At 35.3% G+C, this 22,285-nt stretch overlaps 1 protein-coding gene across 15 annotated transcripts in view; it reads left to right on the top strand.

Annotated features, from left to right (window-relative positions):
• The window catches only part of RIMS1 (regulating synaptic membrane exocytosis 1), a 473,974-nt gene that overhangs the window by 403,708 nt on the left and 47,981 nt on the right, over positions 1–22,285 (top strand). For 8 of the 15 annotated variants that reach the window (XM_055330491.1, XM_055330492.1, XM_055330495.1 and 5 more), the window contains one exon: positions 2,903–3,138. The exons of the other annotated variants lie outside the window; for them this stretch is intronic. In XM_055330491.1, coding sequence (XP_055186466.1) covers positions 2,903–3,138 — 236 coding nt within the window. The remainder of the gene's footprint in view (positions 1–2,902; positions 3,139–22,285) is intronic. 15 annotated transcript variants of the gene reach the window in all.

Genomic DNA, 22,285 nt, shown 5'->3' on the forward strand with positions numbered 1-22,285 from the left:
GGGGGTATCAAAGAAGAAAGGTGGGGGCTTTGTTTATTTTTAAAGATGGGTTATATCCTAGTCCATTTGTATACCAACATCACTTTTTTTTTTTTACTTCCTACTCAAATTTTCAGTTCATTCAGCAGTAGGAAGGGCACTGTGGCAAATCTAGTGATGCATAACATGCATGCTGTTATAAAATGTAAGAATCCTAATATAACCAAAAGAAAACAGAAAACAAAGGACTGGGAAACGAGAGTCATAACACTAAACAGGCTCTGAGGAGCTTTATAAAGCAGAAAACCTTAAAGTACATCCTGAAGGATTCAGGCACTAAATGAAACTAAGTAATGGGAATAGTTTACTAGGCAATGGAAGTGAAACAAATAAAAGGATACAAAATAGGGGAATAGAAAGCATATTTGCAGTAAAATGGTAACCTTCACATGAATTAAATTAACCTAATTAGAACCCAGAAACCTCTCCCCTCAATTAGGTAAACAGAATTGAAAATGCCTTAACATGTTCTTGTTGAACACTATGATATTCCATATTCTTTAGGAAGCTGTGTACAGTTGTCATATCATATAAGAATGCTTTTAAAATTCTAAATATTTTATTTTTTGAGGAAAAACTATATCATTTATTCACAAAACTAATTTTAACATAAATCCTTAACTCCATAAGTGGTAATCACTATACAGATTTCCCTAATTTTTTTAGAAGTTTTGTCATTGATTTGCATTGGTGATATAGTGATGAGCATAGCTGCCTTCCAGAATTTTTTCAACATAGTAGAACATTTCATTGCTGTGATTAAATGCCCATGAAAAAATAATTTTGAATCTTCCTGGCTCATCTTGAATACACTTTCATGACAGAAATATTATTGATGACATTTCCCTATACTTGTAAATTTTTCTGTAGCCTAAAGAACATCGTCAAATATTTTACAGTAGTATTTTTTTATGAACTAACTTTTAAAATACAAATTGAGAGTTGTAATAGAATTCCATTTTCATGGAAATAATGGGGAAACAAAAGGTACATGTTAGTTTATCCAGACTTTACTATTAAGGTAAGAATAAAATCATCAGAAAAGAAATTTTCAATAACTCCTGCAAGGAGTGTGCTAAAAAGATTGATGAGAGGTGGAAAAACTACTGACTTCTCAATCACAGGTGTTTGATTGAAGATGGACATGATGACTACAAAACTGACCAAATTGTGACATTGTTTCATATCCTCCAGCAAAAAGTTTGCAAGCAAAATAGTAGAAAAAGCAGGTAGTAAGAGTAGGCTTAAGGAGACATGGCAGATTTAGATCATGCATTGAAATAAATTGGTGAGGACATAGAAGAAGTTTACTGTAATATTTATCATGAAAGAAGGTCCCCTGGAGTTGGGAATACAAACCCCACAAGAATCAATTTTGGACTAGCTATAGGTAATACTGTCCTCAATAATGTTTTGAAATAGAGTTTGCATAAAGCACATAGCATAACTAAATGGCTTTAAAAGCTTTGAGTTAATGAAAAGCTGATTAGAATAAATTGAAAGGGACAAGTATTAATATTATTAATGATATAGACCAAGTAATTCAGCTAGGGATTAAAAATGATTCCTATCAAATAGGGGTCTCATTTTTCAATTCAATTCATGGAAGGATCCTAAGGATCCAACAGTCTTGTTTCTTTTCCATAACTTCTAAGCCTTCCACAATCTCATTCTCCCATTTTTCTGAATTCATCCCATATCAGTTTCCCTTTCTACTGAAACACTCATTATATATTTAACCACAAATACGTTACATGATCCCAAATATTTGTTTTATCATTTCTAATCATATTAGGATTTATCCCAACCTGAGTATTAAATGTCATCACTGTTAAAAGTTGCTGTTTTAACGTATTTTGTACTTCGAAACAAGAAATAGAAAATCAAGATCATGGTGAGGGTCATGTAAGTCAATTTTTGCAGATATTTTAAGAAAACATAAAATAAAGAGGGCCATTTCAGATATATCAAACCAGGTCTTCACTAGACCAAAAGAGGGCAATCTGCATAGATAATATAACTGCATATGCAGCGTAACTTAAAAGATATGAAGAATCCTAATATCCGTGGCTCCCAACTTGCCTGCCTTAGCTCTCTCCCCAACTCACAGACATACATTTACTTTAGCAAGTAGAGGCGATTTTTTTTCCCACCAAACTTCCAGGGTGTTTGAAATTCTCAACAGTAATTTTTTTCATTTAGGAAAGAAGTATAGTAATTTATTCAGGTAAATTAGTATAATCTGAAAACATAGACAAGCAAGTTATAATAAGCAAGGGAAAAAAAAGAACATCTCAATCTGAGCATATGAGTTTGAAACACTGACAGAGAAAAAGGAAGTGGAATTTGGAAAGATGCAACGTGAGGGGATAAGGAAGAAAGAGGGAAATGTGATTCTTTTTGCCTCATTAGTAGTCTGTCTTAGACTCATTAAGCCTCAGATTGTAAAAGAGATATCTGTTAGTTGGAACTAGAACAGATGTTTTCATTTGTTAAGCCTTGAATGGCAAATCCAGAGTATCCATTTTTAATAATACTTTTTTCTGAGGAATGTATATGAACTTGTTTTATTGATTTAAATATTTTTGTTTTTCTCTGAAAGTAACACAGTAACTCTAAAATTAGTAACATTTTCCTCCCTGTGGATAACATTGGTTGCATTTCTTTTTACTCTAAGATTCCTATGTCAAAATACTATTGTTTTAAGCTATGTCTAGTAAATCCTAGCTATAAGCCTACTACTCAACTGACTTTTCCTGCTAAAAATTTGCCTGGATTATTTCAAAATTAATTAGATTTAGAGCTTCGGTTATGCTGACCTGTAATTTATGGATGCATATATGTTTTTACTTTGTAAATATAGTTCATTTACCCCTAAAATGCAAGGCAGACGGATGGGGACTTCAGGAAGAGCCATCACAAAGAGCACCAGTGTGAGTGGGGAGATGTACACACTGGAGCATAATGATGGCAGTCAGTCCGACACGGCTGTGGGTACAGTTGGAGCAGGTGGAAAGAAAAGGAGATCCAGCCTGAGTGCCAAAGTGGTTGCCATAGTATCTAGAAGGAGTAGAAGCACATCCCAACTAAGCCAAACAGGTGAGTGAAGTGAATTCAACTTAGACACCTCGAATTCTTGCTGGAGAGACAAAAGTGGATCCTCGTGCTATGGCTTGTGAGTGATTGTAAAGTGTACTGATTCTTTGCAAAAGGAAATTTATTTTTCTGTCTCTGAAAATCTGTCACGTGTGTGTTTATTTTTTTTCTGTACAGCTGTCTAACAAGGTATCATTTGTCAATCTATAAAGTGGTCAGATATTTTCCATAAGTTAAAAAAAGAAATAAAGTCATGTATATAAATATGCAAGGAAATGCAAAGAAGTATTAAAGATCCAAATTGATTTATATGCAAGAAAAGCAACAGGATTCTCCTTTTCAAAATGTTCCATGATATAATTACCTATGATTTAGGCTCTATCTATATTTTTTATAGAAAAGAAGGTCAGTTGTGCAACTTGAAATATAGTCTTCAAGGTACTGTATGAATATAATTATTGAACTGTGATTGTTATATTTTCAGTGCAAGTTAAAAACCCAGCAGTTATTTTTACTTTAGGAAAATGGGTCAGTGGATTTGTGCAAAGAATAATGTCTTAATACAAATTTGAGTTTCAGATATTTTCTACAGCTTATAAATCTTAAAAGCTTTATGTCCTCAAGGTATATAGAAAAAAGCAAACACAGAAAGGAGGATGGTTATTTCTGTACTACAAAATTTTTTTCAGTTGCCCAAAATTATATAATATTTATCAGACATTATTAGATAATTCAGTACTATGCTCAGTACTATGGAAAACTAAAGGTAAGTGAAATATTGAATTGATTTAAACTGTCAGTACTTGTTTCTCTTGTTATAACCATTGGTTCCGTATTTCTGTTCCTTAACAGCAAAAGTCTTTTTTTATTTTCCAAGTGTCAGACTTCTTCCTAAAGAGTAGGAGGCATTTTTCCTTTGTGTTGTTTGATTTGTCTTATTTTTGATGGTGATGCTTCTTGTTTTTTGGTATTGATGTAATGATAGTTTACAGTGTGGATAAGGATTTCACCACCAGATTTCAAAATCCTTCATCACTTAGATGAAATGGAAATGTTCTTCGATGAACCGGTCTTTCCTATGTGAGAGGCTGCAGGTTTAGCGAGCAGGTATCTTCTTTCCCTAACTATTCATAGTCTCTCTTCTTTTATTTTTCCCCTATAGTTAGTTCCCTCTCTATCACTCACTAGTTAAGTATAATTATAGTTTCTTAGACTAAAACACAACAATAATTTTATATAGAATCTATACTTGTTACACAACTTTGTAGGTAATAGGTTCAGATGAAACACTTAGACTCTGCTTTATTAATTTAAATTTTATTCCATTTATGTCATTGTTTAAATTCAAATAATATTTACCTTCCCAAAAGGTTGCATTGTTAATAACTTCCATGGAATGCCTACTTTAGGGGATTAGGTTGCAGTGTAAGGAAGCGGAAAAAGATATCAGGTTTACAAAGCCAAGCTAACAATTCTATTCCATAATGACTCAGTGAATCAACTTTGACTTCATTTCTATAGGACTTAGTTTGCTTATATAATGGGTGGGTTGGACTAGATGTCCTTGTTTGAACTTTCCAGGTATAAAATTTTATGTCTCTTTTTCTATATCATAATTTTACCTGTTATTTGATACTCTCGATCTTTCTAAAGCACACGACAAATAGTAACAAACCTCAATTGTCATGCCTCTTTGTTTCAGTGCATGCCATGGTTTTTTGCCCTGTTCTGTCTTCTAGAAGTGATATGGAGAGGAAAACAGCATTCCTTATACATTAAAACAGGCTGTGTATTCTGTGAAATAGAACGTATTACATTTAATATAAATGTTTAATTGTTTTAATGTGAAAAAAAGATTAAGTAAGGTCTTCTCTTATAGTAAACCTCTAATATGTACAGCCTGGGTTACAGCTTCTCTACCCTCTACCACACAGACAACAGAGAATCAGGAAAATGCGAAGCACTCAGAAATAAAGTCTAATCAACTCTTTTTAGAATGATAGACTACAAACATTGCTTTTCTGCTTTTGTTGCTATAACTGCAAGTTTGCTCAAAGTGGCATATTTGAGTCTTTGTTTGAAATCAAGTAAAATTTATTTCAACAAATTGAAAATAGTAAATTTTATACATATACTCACATATGTATATTTACTATGAAGAGCATTTATTAGCTCTTTAATTAGATATATAATTATTCTAACAATATACTAGTCTCTAAAGTTACATATAATCTTACAGGATATTTCAGTTATAAATAATATTAATATTTTTAAATCACCTTTACCACACTATTTATTCACAATTAAAGTAGGAATAACTTCTTTAAATATGTATTTTTAATAGGAAAGTGACAAACAAGACATTTCCAATGACTCTAGGTGTTACTACTGGTAAATGTCTTCAAGCAATCACAACATACTATTTACTATTCGGTAAATGGTAGCTGAATTAGATTGAAATGTGAAGTAGTGAAAGAAAGGAAAATTATAAGAAAAAACTCCTGATCCTGATCTAGCAATATTTTCAAATTGAATGAAGTTCTGAGTAAACTTAGAGCTAGGCTTTAGAACTCAAGGTAGATTTTTTTAGCTCATGTAGATTTAGAAGCCCAGCCTGAGTAGTGTGAGGATTTGTTCCCTCACTTATAGGCTAACTGTATGACATTCCCCCAGTGGAAATCCCTTCCTTACTTATAAATAAAGGCATTTTTTAGAAGGGTCTAAACATCTGTGAAGGTTCATCCCTAAATAACACCCCTGCAATTACCTACAAGTATAAGTATCATAAGAATGGTAAGTATTCATGTGTCTATGTGAATAAAACTAGTAACAGATTTACATTCTAGAGCTTTTCCCATGCATTCTTCAGTTATACATATGCACGTATGTGTACATATAATTTCACTCCTTTTTTGGTCATAATAAACTTATGAAGTACCATTGCTACTATTCCCTTTTTTTTTTAAGATTTTATTTATTCATGAGAGAGAGAGAGAGAAAGGCAGAGACACAAGCAGAGGGAGAAGCAGGCTCCATGCAGAGAGCCCGACATGGGATTTGATCCCGGGTCTCCAGGATCACATCCTGGGCTGAAGGCAGTGCTAAACCACTAAGCCACCCGGGCTGCCCTATTCCTATTTTGAAATTGAAGAAACTAAGGCATACAGTGATTAGGTAATTTGCTCAAGTTCCCATTATAAGTGATAGGGCCCAGAATTTAAACCCAGATTTCTGGGTACCAAAGCCTATGCTCTTAACCACTGTGCAACAAAGAATTTGAAATAAGTTTCAACAAACATTTAAGCACAGTCCTGTTGCTAGTGTGTGATAGACACTATACTAGGCACTGGGCTAGGAGCAAGGAATACTAAAGAGATGGATGAAATACTGACCCTGCCTTCAAAGATGTCAAAGTAGAAAAGGGTGAGTTACATATTAATATTCCAGCTCAGAAAGGGCAACTATCCAATTATCAAAGTGGTACAGGGGGAGCACAGAGTGTGATTCACTCTCTCATGCAATTTCAAGAGGATTCCTTGATGAGGTGAGACCTGTGCATTAAAAAATAAATTGGGGGGCACCTAGGTGGCTCAGCGGTTGAGTGTCTGCCTTTGGCTCAGGGTGTGATCCCAAGGTCCTGAGATTGAGTCCTGCATTGGACTCCCTACAGGGAGCCTGCTTCTCCCTCTGCCTATGTCTCTGCCTCTCTCTGTGTGTCCTCATGAATAAATAAATAAAATATTTAAAAAATAAATAATCAATCAATCAGGACTGTTATACAGGGAAGGCCATTCCAGGACAGAGGGAACAGTACCTCGATAAAGTATTGAAAATGATGAGTGCTTACTCCCCTGGGAAAGGTGCACATCCTAAAAGCATATAAAAGATTTCTTTAACTCTAATGAATAGACCTCTTCCATGCAAGAGACAGGTCGCCTCAGGACAAATCTTAGATCAAATAAACACTGTGAATCTGAGATTATGATTTCTGCTTAGAACATTTAGATTTTATGAAGAAAATATCTATACATGTAAAATACCATCAGTTTTGTAGACTAGAAATTGTTCAATTTACCTTATCTTATATTACTGAATAACTGTATCTCCATTCTGTACCAGCCACAGTAGGTATTTTAGAATTAAAAGTATCATCCCCAGGGGAAGGAAATGATTCACACTTGAAATAAATATAAACCAAAGAACTGAATGAGAAAATATAAGCAAGTGCCAAATGTAGTAAACACCATGCCATTTATGTATGTTACCAAAAGAAGAGGGAAGACAAAATGATCTAAAATCTGTGTCTCGGGGTGAGAGCAAATGTAGAACTGATAAATAATTATGGTCTAACCATTTAATTAAATTATTTATTATATCATTAACAGCTAAAAATACTTTAGTAGATAGACTAATACCATGTTAATGATTAAAACTGATGAAATTATGGAAAATGTTACGGGACTATTTTCTAATTTTCAAACAATTAAGAGTCAATTATCATGTACTAAGAATGTACCAAAAAATCATTTCTCTTTCTTTAATGATAGATATTCTGTACCTTTCTAAAAAATTTTCCCCATTCCAAATTTCATTTTCTTCTGTCCAAGTCCTTTCCTTTAAGACCCTGCTCAAGACCCTCTAACTCTATAAATTGTCTTCTGTTACTTCAGTATTTACCAGTATCTTTTTCTCTGAATTCCTGTTAGATAAAACTCTCTGACTTTCCTGTCCGTTTGCTTCAAGTGCAGAAAATTTGGGGCTATTGTCATGAGCAAAGTAATAGGTATATATTTTGTAAAGAAACATATCTCACATGAACATGGATAAACAAAAATTTCTATGACTTGGAAATGATGTACACCCCTTCTGAGTAAAAGAATCTCAATCTGTACCAAGAATACCTTTTAGTTACATTAAACTCCTAGCATATTCTTCCTCTCTTTCTGTGTCACAACAGAGCAGCGGACCAGGGCCTGGGTTCCTACAGGTTCCACCCTGGCCTCTGGGCCCTGCAGAGCCTTCTCCTCTTTCCCCATCTGGCTCACACATTTAGCATTATCTGTTTTAGAGTTTAGGCATTTACGAAAGGCAAAAGAGTCGCTGCTGCCTTCTGGCTGCTTTACATTCCTGTGAGAATCCCTGAAGCAAGGAAGCATAAAATAATTTTGTGGAAACATTAAAAGGCAAATAATTTTGTGGAAAGGGGAAAGGAAAAAACTGTGAGAAAAACACAAATGTATATTTCAGTAAATGATCCCAGCCCATGGACACAGTCTGGAGAAAGCAAAGGTGTATGAAAGGGCTATAGTGGGAAATATATTGAGAAGAAGAAGGTTGGGGCCAGGTCTTTAGAAGCCCTTAAGGGACTTTGCTCACTGTTTGATAGAGACATTTTAATCAGGACAATAGAAGAAGCAAAGCTGTGCTGCTTGAAGCTTAAATGGAAGCCAAGTGGACAAAATCAGTGAAGAAGCAAGGAGGTCAGTGTGGGGCTAATAGATAAAATGACAGATGATGACACAAGAAGGTAGAGAAGGAACTATAGAAATGGAAAGGAATGTGCTTACTCAGAGAAAGGAACGGACTGAAGATAAATTTGAGAGAGACAACATCAAATGCCCTTATTCAGGAAAAACTACTAAGGGAAGAGGGAGAATATAGAGAAGTGGGGAGGGAGGAGCAGGATCCAGGAAAAAGAGTGAGGAGTAAAGACAAGAAAGAGAGTCCCAAGGAAGTCCCAACAGAAGTCCCATTTCAACTTTCTCTCATCTCACCCATGCCCACTTAATTACTCCCCATTGGATTTGGGTTGGGGTTCTTGTCATGGGTGAAAGGAACTGGAATAGCAGAGACTGTGGATAGGAGCTCAGGGGCATGGAAGTGGAGGGTCTACAATGGGATGGCATGAGGCTGCCCTCACCACCCTAAAGCTTATTGAGATATATGGGGCTGGAGCTGGAAGGATGAATAAATAGAAGCAATTACTATGAACTTCTCTTCAGGAAGCTTAGTATTAGGAAGAGAAAAGACCATGTGAACACTTCTTTCATTCATTCTACCAAAATTTATAAAGCATTTTTTTATGTACCAGACATTGTAATGGAGGCAGTATTAGGAGTAAACTGTGTATGCGTGTGTGTCTGTGTCTGTATGTGTTTTTATCTCAGAATGAAGGTGATCTGAGCATTTTTACAGGATGAAATATGGAAAAAGCACCTCTGGATGAAAAGATTGAAAGATACAAATACAAAGAATTTTAATTAACAGAGCAAAGTCCCAGAGAACAGAAGGTATAATTCAAGGACACCAAAATTATTCTTGGAGAGGAAAAGATGGTTCTCTCCCTGAATTTGACAGAAAAGATCCAGAGGAGTCTTGCAATGGGAATATGAAAGCTGAAGGAGCTTGAGTCTGAGGCCTTTGATCTTCTCAGTGCAAATGAGGCTAGAGTGAATGGAGAGAGTGAGGATACAGGGTGAGGGATGTTGTAAGAAATGATTACAGTAAAAGTACTGCTGAGCAGCACTGGAATTCCAGCTGAGTTTGGATAATGTAAAATCTCGGCAAGGTAACTTTAAACACATTTACCAGGATTTGCAGTTATCTTAGTTCATGTTAGTTCCATTTGCCTTTCAAGACTGTCATCCCCTGCCATGTGCAGCTCCAATGTCTGCACCAGAATTTCTGGGATCATCATAGGATTCTTTGAAATCATACTGTCCATCTTTAAGATAGATAACATTTGGTTAGATCTAGATTATTGTATTCATTTTGGAAATTCATCTGTCTTGAGCTGCCATTTACTACTTAATTTGGCTCTTCCCAGTATGAAGATTTGCACTATTGGAGAAAATTGAAGCTCTGCCCTCTCTCTTACCTATTGATATTACCTCTTCCTAAGGCAAATCATTTTCTTAATCTTACTCAGAATATGGATTAAAAGTCCTTTTTTGGCAATTTATCTCAATGAAATTAATTCTTTCATTATAATCACAGAAATTAAACATTTCAGAAGGTTCACAGTAGAATTAAAAACTATATAGTATTCATTATCCCACAAGATTACACAGGCAAAAATGTAAGTATTCTAAGAACTTTTAGGTAGAGTTATGTATGTTTGATTTCAAAATAGTTTAGTAAGAGTTAAGGAATTACCAAGGCATATCACAGATTCCTCATGAAGAAATCATAGATAGAAACTAACAAAATTACCCTTGTTCTACTGTCAAGAAAATAATATACAAGAATAAAACTGTAACTATAACCCACTTAAACCTAATGGGATAGTGCTTGAATAAGTTAATTTCCCTGTGACTTTAGGACATGATTTTAAAATTCATGTGGTCCTTAGACAATAATCACGCCAAGAAAATGTCCAAGATATTAAATCCCCTTCTGCTAATCTTTTTCCAATTTTCTCCCCAAAAATCACACCAGCAAAGCAAGTCATAAAATAAGTGATCACCAGCTTGGATTTCATACTTTATTTACCTTGGGAAAGTGAATATCTTATTTTGCCATAGGATTTAATTTGTTTCCTTTCAGCCAATCCAGTTTACCAAAATATTCTCTACATTTAATTTTTTCTAAATATTTTAGGTTGTTTTTTGTTTTTTGGTTGTTTTTGTTTTTTGGTTTTTTTTTGTTTGTTTGTTTGTTTGTTTTTTGAGAGAGAGAGAGCAGGAGGGAGCAGGAGGAGAGGGAGAAGCAGATTCCCTGATGAGCATGGAGCCTAACATTGGGCTCCATCCCAGTACCTTGAGAACATGATCTGAACCAAAGTCAGACACTTAACTGACTGAGCCACCCAGGCGCCCCTGCATTTTAAGTTTAGTGCAGCTTTGTGAAGATTCTCAGTCTTATCCTTTATAAAAGTGAGTTACAGCTGCAAGGAAGGAAGGCTAAGGTGTTCTCTTAGAACATTTTAAGATATGTTTCCTTGGCTCTGCTGATGATTAATAATGAAAGCAAAAAGGTCTCACAAAGGATAGATGCCCCCCCAAGAGCTTCAGAAATGGAAAGCTATATTTATCACAATCTTGCTAAAATCCAGATTCTTTGTCTGTACCTCATTTATTTGATTCATTTAATAGCACAAGAAAAACATTCTGAGGAACATAATGTTTCATGTTCTTTGTTTCCTGAATGCAAAATCATGGTGCCAGAAATGATTCCCAAGTCTGCAAAACCATCAAATAAATGTAAGCATGGGTTCTTTTATTTACTGTTGCTGTCTGGCCTAGGAATTCACTACTGTTAATAGAGATTTCAATTCAGCTATAGTAACTCATCTTCTGAAGAGATGCCCTAATAAGGATTAGTATTTTCAAACACATGCCAGCTGCTCTATTTTTGTTCTTTTCCTCACTTGAACTATAAATTTTCAATTTGGCTAATATGTATATATACTTTTAGTAGGTTGGTTTGTCAGAAAAAAATATTTATTTGAGTGGAATTAATTTTTATAATTTGTGTTTAGAATCTGAAGGAGGAAAGGAAACTAACATTTATTAAATGCCTTCAAAGTACAATCCTCAGTACTCAAATAGTTATATATGGTGATAATTATTGTTAACTGTACTAAGATAATTTTTAAACATGAGATAAATTTCAGAATGAGTGTTATAAAATATTCTGGGTAGCTCAAATGTCATGAGAAACGTGTCTGATTATTTTTATAGCAAATAACCAGTTTCAATGCATCCTCATTTAACATAGAGTGATTTTACATAGATTTTTTGCTCATTTATTTTAGTAATATTTTTCAGATTTTTAGTCACAAAAAAAACCAGAAAAAAGATAATATAAAACTCTTACAATGCCACCACTAACTGCAAGTTCACTGTGAAAAAATTAGTATATTATTAGCTAATCTTCTTAATGCATGTTATTAATATTAATAAAACCATCAACAGTGACAGTTATTATTTATCAATTACCACATGCCATCCAGGTGTTTAATTGCTTTGCATATATTAATTTCTCCAGTCCTCAAAACAGTTATAAGGTGCTATTTATTACTACTATTTTACAGATTCCATGACTTGCCTGAGGCCACAGAACTTTTAGAAATCGAAGTAGAGTTTAACCACTTCATTATAGCTCCATTCAACTCCTTGTACACACAGAGAGATACTTTTTATATAGCTTTTAAAAAATATAAATTCATATATTTTTTATTCTATAACACTACCTTTTTTTTAATTTAAAAAATATATATATATTTAGAACATCTCTTAGGACACCATTGCAGAAGGCTTGTGCCAAGCTATATTTAGAAAAGCTGGGTGAGTAGGAAAAATATTATAGTCCTTTGTATCCAAGAGTCTGTGGGCAATAGAGACGAGAGGAATGCCAGGGATAAGAGTACATATTACCCTTTAGTCAAAGAGTGACTGCTGGGCAAGGATATTATTTATCACTTCTGGCCATTCAGATTTTGGGACAGTCATTGGATAGGTTTTTAAAGCAATTGAGGATCATCAGCATGTAAATGGAAATTGGGGTTAATGAATTTTCTTAGGAAGGCAGTGCAGAATGTAATGACAGGGGGCACGTGGCTCAGTGGTTGAGCATTTGCCCTTAGCTCAGATCAAGATCCCAGGATCCTGAGATCAAGTCCCACATCGGGCTCCTTCTGGGGCGCCTGCTTTTCCCTCTGCTTATTATGTGTCTCTTTCTGTGTGTCTCATGAATAAATAAATAAAATTTAAAAAAAAAAAAGAAAGAAAGAATGTAAGGACAGAGGATGTGGAAGACTCCAGAAGAAAAGGAAAAGTCAAAGGCCTTTCCAGCCTCAGTTTTTTCAACTATAAAATGCAATAAATGGTACCTATCTCAGAAGACTATTGTGAGAATTAAATGAAAATTCATGTTGACAGTTTAGCAAAGTACTTGGCATAAATAAATATATATAAAAATAATATAAATAAAAGGGCTCAACAGTAATACTGACTAGCGATCTTAATAATTCTGAGAAACCAAATAAAAGGGCAGTAGGTAGAGAACAGATATTGGTGACATCATTCGTGAATGATGTTGAGAGACAGGTTAAGCCAGCCAATGTTTTTCTCTGCTCGGTTAGGTGTAAAGTGGTTAATAGGATACAAGTTCTTGAGATCTAACCTGAGTTCTATTCTTATCAGTGTTCCCAAAGTTCCTCCTTGTCAAGTCCTCCTTTGAGGATCTGGTACAGTCTGTCAGCCTTGGCCTCAGGAAATTGTACTTGGTCACATACACCACATTGTGCACACACTTAAAGGGCATTTGTGCACATGTTTATCCTGCATTAAGCATAATCTGCAAGAGAATGATTCAGAATCTCTCTTAAACTGACCCTCCCTGTGCCCTATTACCCAGTCTTTTCTATCCTAGGTCAGAGGTCAGCAAACTCTGGCTTAAAGTCTATTTCTTTTGGCGTATTAGCTAATAATGATTTTTCAGTTTTTTCAAATGGTTGGAAACAGTCACAATAGGAATAAAATTTTGTGACGTAAAAATTATATGAAATTCAGTTTTGATGTCTAAAAGTAGTTTTATTGAAATTCAGCCATGCTTATTCATTTCTGTGTCATCCATGGCTGCTTTCATGATACAAAGGCAAAGATCTCATGGCCCACAGAGTACAAAATATTTATTATTTGTTTGTTTATTTATTTAGTATTTATTTATTATAATATTTATTTATTTATTCATGAGGGACACAGAGAGAGGCAGAGACAAAGGCAGAGGGAGAAGCAGACTCCCTGCGGGGAGCAGATGTGGGACTCCATCCCAGGACCCCAGGATTGAGACCTGAGCCCAAGGCAGAGCCACCTAGTGCCTCCTCCACTGTCAACTTTTAAAGAGGTTTCAGGACCTTTGCTGTAGGCCAAGAACTTAGTGCCTACCATGGATAATACAGATGAAGTCATTAGAGAATAATGATCATTTCTGTAGTTACCTAAACACATTTTCTGCTTCTCAGAGTCAGAAGTTAATTTATACTACTCCCGAACTTTCAGTTTCCCTATTCCTTCAGTGTTGACATTTATACTATGTGCCTATTGGTGTCATCTCTCACTAGACAAAATGATTTTTCAGAATGAAAGCTGATCCACCCTCCACAAACATAAGAATCTTCAGCTCTTCAACCTTGCCCTAAAAACTGATCCTTGACTTAGCTGCTTGCATAAAGTAGTGAAACCATTTCCCCTAATTCTTAATTTTCCCAGTTGGGAGCTCAGGGTTGTATCTTTTATTTCAGTGATGATTACACCCCCAGATTTTAGCACAATCCCTGTATTAGGCATACAAAGATTTTCTTGAATGAATGAAACTTTTTAAAAGAGTTTTGTGTTCTTTCTCTTTCCTCACAAGCCACTCAGTCCTCCTCATACCCTAAACTGAATTCTGCTCCCCTCAGGTGCCTCAGATTGTTCTTGTTAAAGTCACAGAAAGTTCATAGATATGAATTTGATTTGGATAAAATTTAACTTATAAGGTCACAGGTATTATGCATATGAAACCAATGAGATGTGTGTAATGGAAAATATTGGTAAAAATTGCACTTCTACTTGTCAAAAATTTTAAAAATTAGATGTGTTGATTTCCTAAAACATAATAAAATCCAACATAGAAGAAAAATTGCCTTTAAAATATATCCACTAAGATCAGCAGGTCATAATGTTAAATGAAATACCATGATATGATCAATTAATTACCATCTGAGCATGATATTCTGGCTGTGCAAACATTATACCCAACCAGTAGACTTCTATCGAGAATCTTCTTCATTAAAGAAGGCACTGTCCTGTAAGACACTGTCCCTCGCAAAAAAAAAAAAAAAAAAAAAAAAAAAAAAAATCCACTGTTGCACAGCCAACACTTTGACAAGTAGAAGTGATTTTTTTTTTTTTATTTTTCTGCCTCCTTTTCCCTTTCTTTCTCTTCTTATATATAACTTCAAAAGCCCCTAAGTATTGATCTGGATACATTTTACTGGATACTTCCACCTTTTTGCTTTTAAGTTTAAACCTTTCTATAAATAACAGTAGATACTTTCATTTTAGGGTTTTGAGATGGTAAATGAATTGTTGTGAGAGTAACTTCTTTACCACAGTAAAGTCAAAGTAACATTTTATTAGAAAATTACTGAAAGATGAAATTTGCATTGATAATAATTGATGAAGATATTACAGTTTTCACTGCTCTCTTACATATATCATTTCATTTAATAAAAGTCTGGCAATTAATTTTATGAAAGTACTTAGGTAAGAAATGTGAAAATGTCTATATTTTTTGGAAATCTGTGTTTCCTTAGGGATGAAGACAAAGTATACCTGTCATAATGGATTTGCCATAACCATTTTGCAAGTCAGCTGGTGACTTCTTATATGGAAAATAAAACTTCTGGGGTGCCTGGGTGGCTCAGTCAGTTAGGCATCTACCTTCAGCTTGGGTCATGATCCCAGGGTCCTGGGATCGGGTCCTCTGTTGGGCTCCCTGCTTGGTTGGGGGCCTACTTCTGCCTCTTCCTCTGCTGCTCCCCCTACTTGTGCTCTCTCACTCTGTCGAATGGGTAAAGGAAATCTTTAAAGAAAAAAAAAAGAAATCTACTGATATCAGGCCAGTACATTGTGATACTTATTAAAATAATCCTTTACATTGTAAGAATTATTTTCTTATAACTAAAGAATGTGGTACACACAATGATTAGTGAAAGTTTTAGTGAGGCTTAACAGACTTTGTTCTAGGACTATGGGGAAAAAACAGTCCATATTCCAGATTCAATTCAGTACCCTAGGATGTTTTTTTTCTTTAAGATTTTATTTATTTATTCATGAAAGACACACAGAGAGAAAGAGGCAGAGACAGAGGCAGAGAGAGAAGCAGGCTCCATGCAGGGAGCCCGAATGCAGGACAAGATCCCAGGACTCCAGGATCATACTCTAAGCTGAAAGTAGAAGCTCAACCTCTGAGCCACCCAGGCGCCTCCCTAGGATGTTTTTGTAAGTTGAAATAGCACCTTTCTTTAGCTTTTAAGTTGAAACTATAAAACTTCTGACATCAAGTAGTAAATAATTGTATTATGTTTAGGAAAGTTTCAAATGGAAAGAATTAGAAAGTATATGTAATATCTAAATAAACATTTTTAAATAAACATATAGTTGCATGGAAACACTGCTATTATCTAATGAAGTAGAGGTATATTAATTAAGAAATATAAACAAATCAGTTAATATCTTAAGTTAACATTTTTATCACTCCAAATTTGAAAATATAAGAAGAATCTTACATGATCTGCCTACCTGAATCATGGAAACTGGAAACAGATGCAATGCCTCTAATGAAGGAGAGTTCTTGAAAGGAAAGCATTTTGATCAGAAATCCACAGGAAAATAAATTCAAGGGATGTTTGACATATATGATTCAACCTGCTACTAAAAATGCCAATTCTTGCTTACAACTTCTAACTCAAGAAATTCACCCAATTATCTAGTTGTTTTTAAAAAGGAATGGGGGGGGGGGCGGTGCCTGGGTGGCTCCAGTGGTTGAGTGTCTGCCTTTGGCTCAGGGCGTGATCCTAGGGTCTCGGGATTGAGTCCCACATCGGGCTCCCTGCATGGAGCCTGCTTCTCCCTCTGCCTGTGTCTCTGTTTCTCTCTGTGTGTCTCTCATGAATAAATAAATAAAATCTTAAAAAAAAAAAAAAAAGGAAGAGGGGCACCTGGGTGGCTCAACAGGTAAGCATCTGCCTTTGGCTCAGGTCATGATCCCAGGGTCCTGGGATCGAGTTCCATTCAGGCTTCCCAGAGAGAGCCTGGTTCTCCCTCTGTCTATGTGTTTGCCTCTCTGTGTCTTTCATGAATAAATAAATTAAATATTTTTAAGAAAAAAAAAGGAATAGAAAAGAAAGAGGGAGAAAAAGAGAGAGAGAGAGAAAGAAAGGTGTAATTTTAAGAAAGATTACATAAAATTTCCTGGGAATTCTGTGATCATCAGAAAATCATTAACAAAAAATACAATTGATATGTTTAAAAGACTTATTAAGAAGATTAATGTGAATAGCAAGATCAGAGTAGGAAACTTTTACCTGCAAAGTAAAAATTTACTTTCAGTTTGTTGACTTTTTATAATGCTTAACAATACTCTCTTCTCATGGATCATTCTTTATTATCTCTTTCAAAGTAAAGACTCCAAAGCATTCTGTTTTTGTGGGGGAAAACCACCCACCCACTTGTATAAATCATGTAATTAATTTTGAAAATCTAGTCCAAATTTTATATACAGAAACATAAAGGAAGAACAGCTGAATTCAAGTATTTTAATGTAATGCATTACATGCTTTGATCAGGATGAAAAAGCATATTTTTTCCATATTCTTGAATTTAGTCTAAGTACAGTTACAAATCTTGGTTTTAATTTCCAAGATGTAGGTGGCCTGAATTATGGGTTCCTTGGTGAGAGTCCTCGAATCAAAGTGGCCCTATAATAACAGATCTGTTGGCTTCCTTCTGTTCATGGTGCTGGATGCAGAAGCTCTCTCCTCAATATCTCAACAGTGCTTTTCAATTCATATTCAGCATGTCCTAGATTCTTTGGCCCAGATAGCACAATTTGACAATTTGGTGCACATCGTTTTACTCTGTAAGTGGCTTAGTGATGTTCCCCCAAAGTAATGCCAATTATCTATTCTTTTGTTCTGCTTTTATGTTTTTGTAGTCATTCATTGTGTACCCTTTAGCTAAGCATTTGAGAAAAACCTCTGCCCTTTAGAACTCTGCTGTGAGTATTCTTCATGGTACACACAAATAGAAAGCATTTTATTTTCCCTCGAATTGTTTACAGGCTTATTTTTTACTTAATAAAAAGCAGAGGGCTATCTTGTCTTTTTATAGAGCTTTACAGTTTACAAAGTCTTTCAGGCTCACCATCTCATGAGTGCAAAATTATTGAAAGCTCTTAAAATAAAAGCCAGATCATATTAGGAAACATTAGAAATACATTAACTGAGGAAGGATTCCTGAAGAAAATTAGCTTTAGGGTTAAATATAATATAAACATATGTTCTTAAAATTTAATATATTCATAATTTGCCTTTCTTTCCATTCAGAAAATGTGAGAATTAAATACAATTATAAAGAGCTCAAATAGTTCAGATTTTGCATATGTATCACCTGAATTTTAATCTTTTAAACAATATGTTTTTAGTAGCATACTATACTAACATCTATCTTGTTCATTCTTAATTATATCCTGCTCACTTTCCCAAGGTAAAGAAGTCATTATTTTTCTTTCAAGTTTTCCCCTTTCTTCCACCATAGATCACTGGGTCAGTAGTGCCTGAAACTAGCAATTGTTCCCTCACTGAACTTTAGTGGCTACCATTTTTACTCCCACCTAGCGCTGGCAGTAATGTTTATGTGATGCCAAACATTTCAGTTACTCTGAAAACATTTATCAAGTGGATATCAATAACTAATAAAAATGGTGAATACTTGTTCAGCCCATATTATGTGACTGGTCCTATATAATGTACTTAATGCGCATTATCATATTAAACCCTCTCAACAATTCTGTGCAGTTGCTAGGAGAGTTTATGATACACAGTAATTATCTCGTAATCTTCAAGGAAAAAACTAAGGCTGAGAGAAGTTCAATCACTTGCCCAAAGTCAAACAGCTAATAAGTGGCAAAGAGAATTTGAATCTTTGTCTTTGCCTAGAGTCTTAGTCCTTGCTATGGGTTGAATATGTCCCCCTAAAATTCATATTTTTTAACCTAGTGGCCAATATGATCATATTGGGAGGTAAGGCATTTGGGAGGTGACTAGGTCATGAGAGGTAGAGCCCTCATGACTATTAGTACCCTCATAAAAGAGACCCCAGAGAGCTAACTGCCCTTTCAACCATGTGAGGTCACAATGAGAAGACAGCTGTGGACAAGAAAGTGGATCCTCCCCGGTCACTGAATCTGCCATTTCCATCCATGATTGTGGACCTCTCAGCCTCTAGAACTGTGAGAAATAAACATTTATTTTTTTTAAGATTTTATTTATTTATTCATGAGAGACACAGAGAGAGGGAGAAGCAGGCTCCATACAAGAAGCCCGATGTGGGACTCGATCCCAGAACCCTGGGATCACACCCTGAGCCAAAGGCAGATGCTCAACCACTGAGTCACCCAGGCATCCCACATTTGTTCTTTATAAGACACCTAGTTGATAGTATTTTTGTTATAGCAGCCTGAATGGACTAAGTCCATAACCATTGTACTACATGGTCTGGGTATGTTTAAAGTGCTGTTAACTGTTAGTTAAATGTATAATTATCTATAAATATCCAGAATATCTAGTGTCAGTGTTTAGCATTTTGATATTTTTATAGAAGTTTATATAACTAGAAAAATATTTAATTTGGGTATCATTTTCCTTTATAGGGAGAAAATGATAAAATGTATATTCACATAATTTTACACATTAAAATTAATAAGCTAATGCACACCACTCTTACTTCTTCTTCAGTACTATGCCTTACTGTATTATTAGTCCTATTTTACTTGTCAGTAAAACATATAGAGTAACTTCCCAAGTTCACACTTAGTAAGGGCAGAATTTGAGCCTAACAATCAAGCTACAGAGTCTCTGCTCTAAATGGGGCCTGTCATCAAAGTTGGCCTGGGAAGGGACACTGTCAGCCTGCTGTGTGGTTCCAGGACCATGATACTATTGTACTGCAACTCCAACAGCTTGGTGAACTAGTTTCTCATGCTGTCTTAAAATGTGCAAAGGCTCAAACACAAGATGATTATATTTCTTGTTTGTTTAACAAAAATGAGTTTGGTGGGCATCTCTGGGTTCAGTAAATTCTCCTAGATTTTTCTGTGGAGAAGAGAGTACATAAAGGGATCATATCTAAAATTACATAGTCTTCTTTCAAAGGGAGAAGTCCCGTTCAAAATGGTACTTGTTTTCTTCTGCAGCATGTTGCTGCTTCCTGGGCACTGAAGAAGTTATCAAAGGAAGGAAAGATTTCCTTGGGATACCTGAGAAAGAGCTGTAAAAGATAAGTGAAGGAAGAAGAGAGCTAAAAAATTATCTGTACATGCACATGGGAGATTTCCTTTGGTCCATGTTGTCCAAATTACTTGTAGTGAGGCACCAGCAGGAGAATGGTCCCAGGGAAAAAGGAAGCATGGGTATTAGGAAAGTATCAGGCAGTTAGTTGTCTACAAGGATCCCCTAACAGTCTAGAACAAGTTGATTGTGTTGGGGAGAAGATGGGAAAATGCTATCAGCAAGTCATTTATATCTTGAGGACTGCTACTATATTCTTATAAGAAAAGTAGATTCATTTGTTCTATTCACTTAATTGATGCAGTTATCCGCAAAGATAAACATAATTATAGATATTAATAAAGACTGAGTTTATTGAATACATATTATGAGCCAGACTGACACAATTCTAGCACTTTAAAATAGGTACCATTGTTATCATCATTTTTTTAGATAAGGAAACTCAGCTCAGAAAGATTAAATAATTTTCCCAGGATCACATAGCCAATACTGGTAGATTCAGCATGCTAGCATTTATATTCTTTGTCATGATACTGTGCTGTCATCCACAAGTAACTTGATAATATTAGTTAAAATAATTCTATCTGCTATAAAAATTGACTTTAAAATGTATAGTCTCAAGTTCAATAAAATTTTATTTATTGTTCAATTAACAATTTAGGCAGGTGTTCATAGTTGACAATCCATTCTCCTCCATGCAGTAGTTTGGGCACCCAGGCTCTTTAAGTTTATGCTTTTTTCAATCATCTGAATCCATATGGCAGAAGGATAAGAGAAGAACAGAGAAAGTACATCTGCTTCTTAAAGGCCTTGTTCTAGAAGCACCATATGTCACGAATCATATGACCATGCCTACGTGCTAGGGATAGGGACTGGGAACTACAACCCTGGCTTAGTATCAGTGTTAAACAATGGAAAGGAATCAGCAAGTGGCTGGTTCTCATATGCACGACTTAAAATTTCTTTAATTATAATTAATTAAATCATTTGAGAGTTCAAATTATTTTTTAAGTAGAGTCTAAAACTCTTGCTGCTTTCTTATGTTATTTTAAGATTTGTTCACCACCATTGTAACCTGGGAGTCTCTTTATCCCAGTATCAAAGCCTGTCAGATTCTGAAACTATCCCCACGATTTCTATTCCTTCCCCCAGTTTAAAACTTTCCTGGCCTCTTCTGAGTCTTGGAGTCCAGCTCCCTCTGTCCCATACTTCATTGTGTGAAACCATTTCTGTGGTTTTTAAAACAAAACAGAATTAAAATTTGTGCATGCCCAGCATTCATGCGTCTCACAGACTTCAGTGAAGAGAGTATTGGGAGCAAACGGGGGACCAGAGAGAAGGGAATGGTTTGGAAGTGGTCATAAACACTAAGCACATGATATTGTGCCAATTTTTTTTCTCTTTTCTCTCACCATTCCTCAATTATTTCTCCTGGATTCTGTCAATATCTCTAGACAACAAACAAGTACATTTTTGTCACTCTTCAAGTTACTTTATCAATATTTAATCTTTAGATAGATTTATAAGGTGGGCTCTCCTATCATTTTTTCTGTTTGCCTGAGGGAGGAAGCTAAACTAGAGTAAGTGGAGTTTGGCAGAGCAAGGATTTGAACCCAGGCTGTATGACTGTAGAGTATGTCCTCTTAGCCACTAAATTATTCTGCCTTTCAATGGGGCCAACTTCTTCATTAAGGAAAATTGTAGTACCAGCTCTTAAGGTAGAATTCTATTTTGAGTTTATTTTTGACGTAAAGCTAATTTTTAATCCAACTCAAGTACTTGCTATAGTTAAAATAATTACAACTTTATGCTTTAATAAAAAAAGCTAAAATCTGTTATGCAATCTAGCATTGGATATTACTTAGTTTCTTAGATACTCTATAACCCATGCTCAATGTTAAGTCTTAAGAGTGATAGAGGGGACTCCTGGGTGGCTCAGTGGTTTAGCACCTACCTTCGGCCCAGGGTGTGATCCTGGAGTCCCAGGATCGAGTCCAAGGATTGAGTCCCACATCAGGCTCCCTGTGGGGAGCCTGCTTCTCCTTCTGCCTGTGTGTCTGTCCTCCGCCTCTCCCTTTGTGTCTCTCATGAATA

This window comes from Nyctereutes procyonoides, unplaced genomic scaffold (assembly GCF_905146905.1).
Source record: "Nyctereutes procyonoides isolate TBG_1078 unplaced genomic scaffold, NYPRO_anot_genome, whole genome shotgun sequence".
NCBI lineage: Eukaryota > Metazoa > Chordata > Mammalia > Carnivora > Canidae > Nyctereutes > Nyctereutes procyonoides.